General features: G+C 43.6%; 1 protein-coding gene across 1 annotated transcript in view; it reads right to left on the reverse strand.

The window, feature by feature from the left end:
• Positions 1–12,381, reverse strand: part of GSDME (gasdermin E) — a 287,746-nt gene that overhangs the window by 98,196 nt on the left and 177,169 nt on the right. Inside the window, exons 5-6 of the mRNA XM_082257476.1 lie at positions 3,924–4,112; positions 2,742–2,869 (exon numbers count right to left, since the gene is read on the reverse strand). Of these exons, the coding sequence (XP_082113602.1) occupies positions 2,742–2,869; positions 3,924–4,112 (317 nt within the window). The remainder of the gene's footprint in view (positions 1–2,741; positions 2,870–3,923; positions 4,113–12,381) is intronic.

Consider the following 12,381-nt stretch of genomic DNA (forward strand, 5'->3'; position numbering starts at 1 on the left):
GGGACTGTCGGCCAAATAGGAACGCTGTGACTCCGGCCTAGACCCGGTCGCATGCGACCTTGCAAGATGTTTAACTCGCAGGGCCACTCCCCGTCCAGTGGGACTATGTCACGGCCGACCCAGCGTGGAGCTAAGACCTGCACGCGCTTGTTGGCTGGCTGGGGTGACCACTGGATCTATACATCCAGCCCGTCGCCCAGATCTGGCATAGTTGCTTGTAGATCTCACAGGAAAAAAATCCGGAGAAAAGCTAACTAAAAAAATTATCTAGAAAAAACTTTGCCAGGACCAGAGATCCTAGCAGGGAACTAGGTCCTTACTCGTGACTAGACCGATTAAAACTGACATCCTATGCAGGAAGAGAGAGGGTGTACTCCCCGGGACTGCCCATAGGTGTAGCCAGAACTTTTTTCTGTCTAGTGAACTACTCCTGTAGGGGACAGCATAACCCTACTGATATGCATCAGAGACTGCGTCCGTCAGTGAACGATAGAAAAAACAACTGTATTTAAAACCACGCTTACAAGGATAAAAGGGTATGTGCATATAAGTGTAACCAAAGCAGCAATATCGGTATCGAGTTCAGGTTTTCTTCCTGTACGCAATGACGTCACAGGGAAGCTGCTTCATCCACCACGTTTCATCATCAAAAAACTTCTTCCGGGGGGGTTGGGTTCATACCCTTTTCTTATTGTGAAATTTTTGCACACTGTTTTCTGATAATTATTTTGTTTACCCTATGTCAGTTTCTTACAATGCAACACATATTTTGTCATTGGAACCTATAGACAGAACTCTGTACAAAATTGTGTCCTGAAGGAATTCCACGAACACTTCATTTAGTAAAGCCAACTCAGCAGCATTTCTTCATTTACAATCAACAAGTCAAATTTCTACATTTCTCAAAGAACATCAGGGTTGGAGACTTAAATGCAACCAGTCAGGGCAGTAATATGGGAGCCACTGAATAATTTTTGTAGGTGCAGGTTTTAACCACTTAAGCCCCAGAAGATTTTACCCCCATTCCGACCAGGGGGTATTTTGCGATTCGGCACTGCGTGACTTTAACGGACAATTGCGCGGTCGTGCGACGCTGTACCTAAACAAATTTGGCGTCCTTTTTTTCCCACAAACAGAGCTTTCTTTTGGTGGTATTTGATCACCTGTGCGATTTTTTTGATCACGCGCTATAAACAAAAAAAGAGCGTCAATTTTGCAAAAATAGCAATATTTTTCACATTTTTTTATATGAAATTCCCCCCAAAAAAATGTAAAAATCAAAATTTTTTAACATTTTCGGCCAATTTGTTTTATGCTACCTATGTTTGGTAAAAAAAAATCGCAAAAAGCGTATTTTGATTGGTTTGCGCAAAAGTTATCGCGTTTACTAACAAAGGGAAAGATTTTTGTCATTTTTGTTGTTTTTTTTTTTAACGCGTAATGGCGGCGATCTGCGATTTGTTTTGCGGTACTGCGACATTGGGGCGGACAGATCGGACCCTTGATTGACATTTTTGACACTTTTGGGGTTACCAGTGACATTTCTACAGTAATCAGTGCTATACATATGCACTGTTACTGTAAAAATACACTGGTAGTGAAGGGGTTAACTTTATTTGGGAGGGAGGGGCTGTGTGTGACCCTAGGGGCGTGCTTTCTACTGTGATTGGCTGTGGCTTGAGCTGTAAGGACACTGATCAACGGATCTACATAGTAGATCCGTGTGAATAGTGTTTTTACACCGAGGAGAATGACAGGTGGCTTGTTTACACAAGCCGCCTGACTTTCTCCCTCTCCCCCGCCGATCGCCGAGTGACCGGCGGACATCGGGTCCGCCGGTCACACGCGCGGGGGGGGTCCGTGACCATGCGGGAGCGCGCCTCCGGGGGCGCGCGCTCGCTCCCTAGACCCTCACAAGCTAGTGACGTAGCCCTACATCACTTTGCCTGTGAGGGGCTGACTGCCGACGTAGATCGGCGTTAGGCAGTCGGCAAGTGGTTAAAGACTTTTACTGTTATCTTAATCCTTTCTCTATCTAAGTAACTGTGTGGGAACATGCAGATTCATAGAGCTTTCATGACAACAGATATGCACAAGCTTGTTTTGGGTCATAGACTCATTAAATACAGAAACAAGGATAAGGTTGACAGCCTCATAGCTTCCACCTTTAAACACAATTCAGCAACAGCAGCTCCCAAATTTAGGTCCTTTTCATCATTTCCCTTGGTACATCATAAGGACACAGCATGAAGATCAGACTCCAATAATTTAGAACAACAAAACAATGCAAACGCTCAGAACTAAAATGCTGCATTTTATTTCGGGAGCAAATGCAAGGTGTAATAAATCAAAGCAACCAGATTTTAAATGATAAACATTTTGAAATTTGATTAACTGGCACTGGCTGCTGCATCACCTTAGTAAATTCACTTGATTAATGATTAATTTAAATGAAAAGGTTATGTGTTTAGTTTTTGCTTTATGAACTTTTGATGAGCAATTTGCAGAAGAATATGCACAGGGTCGGATTCAACAACTGGGTGTTGATGTGCTCCTAAAATCAATGAAGACAATTTGGTGCACAAAACATGTAGGTGCTGACCTGTATTTTTATTGCTGCCTAGTTTTTACTTAATTGTGCAAGAAGGCCACGCATTTTAATTACAGCAAGTACATTTTGACTTGATAAGACTCAGAACACATTTGTTATTTAGTTGGAATAAAAAGTCAGCCAATCTTACCACGGCCTGTAGTGGAGCGACTGTTTGCCTATCATCTAATATTTCAAAAAGTCGATTATAAAGCTCTCCACGTTGGGCATCATGAAGGTCTTGCAGTACAGAAAAAAGGTTTGTTAGCTCCAGTATGTCTAAGTGAAGAAAAAAAAAAAGAATCAAAGTGACTTTATGTTTTAATGATACAATAGCATATGACATAAGCATAGCATTACTATCTCACATTATGGAACAGACTGTTAGAAGATGAAAACCATTTAATGGATTTGTTCCTGCAGTATGGTTCAGTGAATTTTATGTTATTTAAACAATCTGCTTGTGCTGTTTGCCTCCTGCTGAGTCTCATGCTTTGAAAAGTTGTGTGCATTACGGTAGCAAACATTAGAACAGTAGCAATGGAACACAGCTCTGTGACTCATTGCCATCTCCTGCCAGTGCTTTATAATAGTAGTTATAATGTAATAGTTTGAACAAATTTCAACACTTACAAGTCAGCAATGTTTGTAGTGGGAAAGTTACAGAATTAAAAAGCTTAATAACATTTTATTATGGGGACCTCCTGTAGTCACTAAAATGCCACAAATTAATGCATCTCTGAAATCACTAAAAAGGCTGTGCAGCGGGGGCATGTCAGAACAAGTCTGGTCACTGGAGAAGAGTACACTGAGTGCCCAGGCTCTGGGAATTCTTTTCCTTTCCCGCTTAAGTTATGCGGAGTGGTCGTACGGGTCTTTTGAGACACATCGGGATTTTGATTTTGAGACACTTTTTCTAGTTAGCTTGGTATTCCGTTGCTTCACGTGGAATGCACGGTGTCAGGTTTCCACTCAGAAAAAAGTCCTTCCTGTCGAGGTGGTGGTGCACAACATTCTGGGTGAGGTTGGGAAGATTGCTAGTTTTTTTTTTTCCGTTGAACCCAGCAGGGTGAAAAAAAAAAAAAAAAAACTGACTGCTGTTCTATTGTGTTCGGATTGGGGGGGGGGGGGGCATCTATGACTATATAAAGATATTTTAGGTAATATAAAAATGAATAATGCAAATGAACCTTGTTCTTTTTAGATACATCTACACATGATGCAAGCTAACCTGCTTTATATAAAAAGGAAGTGGTTAAATGGCTTAGATAAATTGTGAGGAAGTAGCAGCTCTCAGATACAGGAAATAGGGCTAATATTCACTCTAATTCACCTTGTTTTATGACAGAAACAGAAGCATTGCTTGGAACAGCCTTTCCATCCACAGAGATATTTTTGGATGCATCCACCACATCCCAGTCAAACAGCGACACAGTGTTACCCAGCGGTGGGTCTGCATGCTCATGCCTTTCAATGCTTTCTCTCTCAAAGCCTCCTTGTATTTCAGATAACAAACAGAATTCTGTTGGAGGAAAGAAACAAATGTGAAGCAGGCAATATCATAATGCTGTACAGTATTCAATCACTTCTTTTAGCAATTTAATCACATCAGACCAGTGAAAATTATTTAATGTTTGCTGTTACGTACCCCACTTTATGCAATGCTGGATTAAGGCATTTTACATGCCTGGATATTAAATCAAAGCAGGGAAACATTAAGGTTTGTAAATCATTTTAGACATCAGTATTATTTATGTTGCTCAGCAAAACAACAATTGCACAATAGCAATATATAAATATATCACAATAAATACTTCTAGTGTCTGTTAACTACTTCAATACATGGCACTTTTACCCCCCTTTCTGCCCAGACCAATTGTCAGCTTTCAGTGCTCTCCCACTTTGAATGACAATTACTTAGTCACGCAACACTGTACCCAAACAAAATTTTCGTGGTATTGAACCACTTAAAGACCAGGTTTTACCCCTTAATGACCAGGCCTTTTTTTGCGATATGGCACTGTGTTACTTTACCTGACAATTGCGCGGTCGTGCCACATTGTACCCCCCCCCCCCCAAAAAAATGAGGTACTTTTTCCCCTCACAAATAGAGCTTTCTTTTGGTGGTATTTGATCACCTGCGATTTTTATTTTTTGGGCTATAAACAAAAAAAAGAGTGCCGATTCTGAAAACAACAACAACAAAAAAAAAAACATTTTTTACTTTCTGCTAAAAAACAATCCTAATAAAAAAAATTTTAAATCTAACTTTTTCATCATTTTAGGCCAATTTGCATTCTGCTACATATTTTTGGTAAAAAAATCCCAATAAGTATATATTGATTGGTTTGCGCAAAAGTTATTGCGTCTACAACCTAGGGGAAAGATTTATGTCATTTTTAAATTTTTTTTACTAGTATTGGCGGCAATCAGTAATTTTTAGCTGGACTGCGACATTGCGACGGACAGATCGGACACCTGACACTTTTAGGGGGGGGGGGGGGGCTCAGTGACATTACTATAGTAATCAGTGCTAAAAATATGCACTGTTACTGTACTGACACTGGCAGAGAAGGGGTTAACACCAAGGAGCGATCAAAGGGTTAGATGTGTGCCTAGGGGATGCTTTCTAACTGTATGGGGGTTGTATTCACTGGATGAACACGAGACCTGTGTTCCTAAATAGGAGAAACACAGGATCCTTGTTTACATCTCCATGGGGAGCGATAGCAGGGGCCCGGCGGACATCGCGTCCGCCCGACCCGCTGATTGGCTCCCCTCCTAGCCAATCGGCGCGTGCGCGCGCCCCCAATAACTGCTACATGAAACGACGTACATGTATAACTACGGCGGCTGGTTGGCAAGTGGTTAATCACCACTGGGTTTTTTCTTTTTTGAGTGAAAAAAGAGCGAAAATTTTGAAAAAAATGGATTTTTGTAAGAACTTATCTTAAAATCGTTTTCTCTGAAGTTCATCGACAGACGCAGCTCCATATCTTTATTACCATTGGGTTATGCTCCTCCAATCAGGAATAGGCACTAGGCAGAAAAAAAAAAACTTTACCACGCAGGCATAAACCCACACACTCTGCTTCAGATTGCAGTTTCGTTGCAAGCAGTGTTTAGAAGACAAAAAACCCCATACACAAAATTAGAGGGGCAGGTTCTGAACTTCAGAGAAATGGATTTTACGGTAAGTTCTTACAAAAATTCAGTTTTCTCTATCGTTCGACAGACACAGCTCCATATCTTCATTACCATTGGGATGTCCTAAATCAGTATTGTCATGAGGGTTGGGAGAACAACCCAAGAAGAACTTAATTCCCCAAAGGCTAAACTTAGCCAACCAGGTAAAAAGGAGCTCACCCAGAAAAAACATACACCCTCAAAGAGAACAAAAAATATACAGCAGCCTGCAAAACCTTGAGACCAAAAAGAGGCAGCCGAAGATGCCAACACATCTACATTGTAGAACTTTGTAAAAGTATGTGTGACGGTATTCACCGTCACTGGAATTTAAAGACCGATAAGTAATGGTTTGGATTGCTTCATATTTGCCAGCAATATCTCCATATAGAAATATTAAGATGTATTCCCATTTGCCATGAAATCTGTAATTCCTAAATGCTGTGTATATTACATATCTTTCAATGTCAGCAAGGTTTTCCCTTTTGTTTGTGTATTGGGAATGTGGATTGCCCTGTCTCATTGTAAGTGCTAATGACCTCCCATTGTTCTGTCTCTGGCTATTGTGTACATTGATTGCCCCCTGGGGGCTTCTGTCTCATTGCACATGGCAGTCCTTCTGGTCAAGCTATCTGACCAATCCCTGCTGACTAATTTTCAAGTCCTCATTTGCATGGCTAAGGAGGACCTGAAGGGGAACTGCAGGTACTTTACAATTGACCAATAGGAAAGCGGTTGTTGGGGGCGGGATGTTCCAAATTCTGTATATAAGTCTTGTTCAATAAAGTTGTTTTGAGTGCCTTCACCCTCATCTAGAGTCCTGTCTCTTATTGGGGGAATCTGCTGCAAGGGATTGCAATGGTCTTCCATACTCCCTTAGAGAATCACTGAGCTCTTGTAAGAGCTTGTGTAAGAGCTTGTTCTGCTGCACTCTCTGGGGAAAGGAGGTTCACCCACAGGAACCTGGAGCCTTGTCGTAGGTCCAGGGTGGGTAGGAGATTGCAAGACCCTAACCAAGCTGCGGCGGTTTGTGGGGTCTGAAGTGTTTACGGTGTCTGGTGGACTGCTTGGAGCCCTTGGGAAGCACTAGGAGCATCTGTCAACGGAGGTACCCAGTCCGGGGTGCCCTGTTCCGTTACAGTATGCACGGACAACCAAGTTGCCGCCTTGCAAACTTGTCTCACAGATGCTTGATGGCGAAAAGCCCAAGAGGCACTAAGCGCTCTAGTAGAACGCGCCTTCACAGGGAAAGGAGGAACCTGACCCTTCAGTGAATAAGCCTGAACCACTGTCTGCCTGATCAATCTGGATATGTTCGCAGCAGACGCAGCCAATCTTTTATGAGGTCCCTCAGTAAGGACAAAAAGAGCGTCTGATTTTCTAAAAGACTCAGTGGCCTCCAGGTAAACCCTGATTGCCCAAACCACATTCAAAGAATGCAAAGCAATTTCCGTAGAATGCTTAGGCTTGGGACAGAGTGAAGGCAACGCAATGTCTTCATTCAAATGAAAATCAGAAACCACCTTAGGAAGAAAAGGCTGATGAGGTTGAAGTACCACTTTATCTCTGTGGCCCACCAGATAAGGTGAACAGCAAGACAACACCACCATTTCAGTTACTCTGCAAGCAGAAGTGAGAGCCACCAAAAAGGCAACCTTCTGACACAATGAAAGCAGAGAAATCTCCCGAATGTTCTCAAAAAGGAGGCTTTTGAAGAACAGATAATACCAAATTGAGATCCCACGGTGGTAGCGAGGACCGTCTCGAAGGAGCCACATGGTGTACTCCCTAAAGAAAAGTACGAATCAAGGTATGCGTGGCTAACGGGTGTTGGTAATATATAGCCAAAGCCGACACTTGGCCTTTGAAATTGCCCAAAGCCAACCGCTGTTCAACCCCTTTCTGTAGAAAGGACAAACCCTAGCAATGGAAAACAAGCGAGGGTGCACCTTCAGCAATTCACACCATAAAATGTACGATTTCCATGTACGATGATATATATTCCTGGAAGTCAACTTCCTAGCCTTCAATAGCGTAGGAATCACAGAATCAGAAAGACCCCTATCTCTCAACACCTGGCTTTCAACAGCCATGCCGTTAAAGCCAGCGACTGTAAAGCAGAATGGAAGATCGGACCTTGAGACAGCAGATCTTCCCTGAGAGGAAGTCTCCAAGGAGCATCGGCGACCAACCTTACCAAGTCTGCATACCAAGACTGGCGAGGCCAGTCTGGGGCTATCAGAATGATTAGAATTCTTTCCACATCTACCCTGCGTAGAAGCCTTGGCAGAAGTGTTAACGGAGGGAAGGCATAAATCAGCCGATGCCGACCCCAAGGAGAGGCTACAAACCTCTGCACCTTCTTGTTAAGACAAGAAGCAAACAAATCGACCTTGGGCGTCCCCCACCGAACACACAGGAGATTAAACCCCTCCGGGTGTAGGGACCACTCCCCTTGGTCTAACACCTGACGACTCATTTGTGAGTGCATTTTTATTTCTAGCATAATCTTATGCCTGGTACACAGAGACAGTTAGGGCTGACTGAACAAAAAAAAAAAAAAAACAAAAAAAAAAAAAAACTTGCTGTACTATTATGTTCTGCAAGGGGGCTGCATCTCAGCCAATCAGGAGAGGGAGTCCCAGGTGGCTGAGGCATTTGTGGACATCGCTGGATAGAGATGGGTCTCAGGTAAGTATTAGGAGGGCTGGGGGGGGGGGGAGCTGTTGTGTTGCACACAGAAGGCTTTTTATCCTAATGCAAGAAATGCATTAAGATAAAAAAACCTTCTGACTTTACAACCCATTTAATCCCTGTGCTGTACGATAAAGAAATTAGGATTTTTGGTTTATCTGTAAAATCCGTTGCTTGGAATGCTTTAAAGGACACAGATCCCTCCCCACTGGCTTGTGCTGTCCAAGGGTGTCATTGCTTGCTACAAAACTGAGGCTTGGCTGAGCTGGGAGGGGGTTTGTTTTTCTGGACAGTGTCCATTCAGCTGAAGTGGCCACATTACACATTTAGTAATGAATATTAGCTCTTCGTGTCCAGTGATGTGCTCACAAAAAAGGAGAATTTTACAGCTAAACCAAAACCCCTATTTCTTCACTGTATCTATGGAGGCAGCCATGACTGTTTTACAAGCCAGACTTTATAAATGTCTACCTTTGCTCATCTTCATCAACTGATGAAATGATTGGGCTAGTAGTTTAAAAAAGAGAGATAACATTGTTGATGCTGACCTTTCAGATCGCACAAAAGGACAAGGACACCGCATTGCATTTTTGGGAAGGTCAACACGTATTTTCTATACTTCATAAAATTGTTCTTAGCCTGAAAAAAGGAAATTAATGAAGACCCCAAATTTAGAGGTGAACTTTAGGAAAAAAGTTAAAGCTCTCACTGCAAGGAGGTGCTTTTATCCAAGTTAAGGGGAAAAAAGGTTGTAAGAAAGTATGTATATTAGTTTTATTTATGAAGCCTTTTCCCCACACTATGACATGACAACAAAAGGCCCCATCTTTGAAAATATATTAAATACAAAAACAAAAATTGCACCACTGAGTGAAAAGAATACAAACAGTTTGAAGTGTCAGCCTGTTAATGTTCTGAACATTTGTAATTGAAGTATATGTAAACCCTCACTTTGTAAAACAATTTATACAGTTTAAAAATACAGTGGTAATACAGCAGGTGCATATCAGGAACATGAAATCTTGGGTTTACATATTCTTTAATAGTTTTATATTACAGTTACAAAAAAAAAAAAAAACTGGATTTTTGTACTTACCGTAAAATCCTTTTCTCTGAAGTTCATCAACAGACGCAGCTCCATATCGTCTTAGACCATTGGGTTATGCTCCTCCAATCAGGAATAGGCACTAGGTAGGAAAAAGCTTTACCACGACTATGTGGGCTTTCCCTGCAGGCATTGCAAGCACTGTTTAGAAGTAAAAAAAACACCATTCACTCAGAAGCAGAGGGGCGAGTGCTGCGTCTGTCGATGAACTTCAGAGAAAAGGATTTTACGGTAAGTACAAAAATCCAGTTTTCTCTATCATTCAATGACAGACACAGCTCCATATCCATTTAGACCATTGGGATGTCCCAAAGCAGTATTTTATGAGGGGTGGGAAGACAATGCAAAGAAGAACGTAATCCCCCAAAGGCTAAATGTAGCCAACCAGGTAATATGGAGTTCAACCAGGAACAACTGGAGCTCACCTAGCAGAAACATACACCCTCAAAGAGAAGAAAAAAAGATTCTCTTCAAACAGCAGCCTGCAAAATCTTGCAGCCAAAAGAGGCATCCGAAGATACCAACACATCAACTTTGTAGAATTTGCGAACGTATGCACAGACGACCGAGTTGCCGCTTTGCCAACTTGCATCACTGACGCCTGATGGCAAAAAGCCTAAGAGGCACTCAGCGCTCTAGTAGAATGTGCTTTCACTGAGAAAGGAGGAACCTGACTCTTCAGCGAATAACCCTGAACAACCGCCTGCCTGATCTGCCTGGAAATGGTCGCAGCAGACGTAGCCAATCCCTTATGAGGTCCCTTAGTAATGACAAAAAGAGCATCAGATTTTCTGAAAGACTCAGTAGCCGCCAGGTAAACCCTGATCGCCCAAACCACATCCAAAGAATGCAAGGCAATTTCCTAACGATGCTTGGGCTTGGGACAGAGTGAAGGCAGCACAATGTCTTCATTTAAATGAAAATCAGAAACCACCTTAGGGAGAAAAGATTGATTTGGACGGAGTACCACTTTATCTCTGTGGACCACCAGATAAGGGGAACGGCAGGACAACCCTGCCAATTCAGACACTGCGGGCAGAAGTGATAGCCACCAAAAAGGCAACCTTCTGTGACAATGAAAGCAGAGGAATCTCCGGAATGTTCTCAAAAGGAGGCTTTTGAAGGACAGATAACACCAGATTTAGATCCCACGGAGGTAGCAGGGACCGCTTCGGAGGAGTCATATGGCGCACTCCCTGAATGAAGGTACAAATCAAGGCATGCATAGCTAACGGGCCTTGAAAATATATTGCCAAGGCCGACACTTGGCCTTTGATAGTGCCCAAAGCCAACCGCTGTTCAACCCATTATTGCAGAAAGGCCAAAACCATGGCAACCCGAAAACAAGCGAGGGTGAACTTTCAGCGATTCGCATCATGAAATGTACAATTTCCACATACAATGATATATCTTCCTGTAAGTTGACTTCCTAGCCTTCAAGAGTGTAGGGATCACAGTCAGAAAGACCTCTATCCCTCAACACCTAGCTTTCAACAGCCATGCCATTAAAGCCAGCGACTGTAAAACAGGATGGAAGATCGGACCTTGAGACAGCAGATCTTCCCTGAGAGGAAGTCTCCACAGAGCATCGGCGACCAACCTTACTAGGTCTGCGTACCAAGACTGGCGAGGCCAGTCTGGAGCTACCAGAACGACCAGAATCCCTTCCACCTCTATTCAGGGTAGAAGCCGCGGCAGAAGTTTCAGCGGAGGAAAGGCATAAATCAGCCGATACCGACCCCAAGGAGCCACCAGTGCGCCTGTGGCGTCAGCCAGAGGATCTCGAGATCTGGCTATGAACCTCTGCACCTTCTTGTTAAGACGAGAAGCAAACAGATCAACCTTGGGTGTCCCCCACCTGACACACAGGAGATGAAACACCTCCAGGTGTAGGGACCACTCCCCTTGATCCAACACCTGATGACTCAGGTAATCCGCTTGCCGGTTCTCCACACCTGGGATGTGCCCCGAAGAAAGCGCAGGAACAAACTGTTCTGCCCAGGCCAGAATCTCGGCCACTTCCTTTGCCACCAAGACACTCTGCGCCCCCCTGGTGATTGATGTAAGCCACAGCCATGGCATTGTCCGATTGAATCCAAACCGGATAATCTTGCAGACGAGTCGCAGACAAAGCTTTATCGCTCTGAGCTCCAAAACATCTATCGACAGTTTGGACTGGGTTCCCTGGGCACAGAGCTTCCCCTGCACCCTGCCCCAGCCTGTAAGGCTGGCGTCCGTTGTTAGGACTTTGGATCCTTGTTCCAATTGACAAGAATCTCCTTTCGCAAAGGTCTTGTATGGAACTGAGCAAACGGAACCGCCTCGAAGGCTGATACCATCAGACCCAATACCCGCATGCAGGTTCTCAGAGAGGGTTGATCGGTTCCCAACAGCAACCAAATTGCCCTCTGCAATTTTGCAGCTTGTCTGGGGAAAGAAGGATCCTTGCCAAGGCAGAGTCCAGAGTCAGATCCAGATAATCCAGTCTCGAGGAAGGTATCAGGGTGGATTTATTGAAATTGATGGTTTACCCGAACTCCTGCAGGGTTTGGACAGTGATCGTTAGGTCACCCAGCAGGGCTGAAAGAGAGTCCGCTCTCAATAGGAGATCGTCTAAGTACCCCAGCACTGCAATCCCCTGTTGGCGCAGCAATGCCAACACTGGGGCTAGTACCTTGATAAAACCCTGGGGGCAGAGGCGAGACCAAGGGGTAAAGCCACAAATTGATAATGCTCTTCTGCTACTGCAAAGCGAAGAAAAACGGCTGGGGTCCAGTGTAGATAGGAATGTGTAGATATGCATCCT

Source organism: Pelophylax lessonae, assembly GCF_965119305.1.
Source record: "Pelophylax lessonae genome assembly, chromosome: 5".
Taxonomy (NCBI): domain Eukaryota; kingdom Metazoa; phylum Chordata; class Amphibia; order Anura; family Ranidae; genus Pelophylax; species Pelophylax lessonae.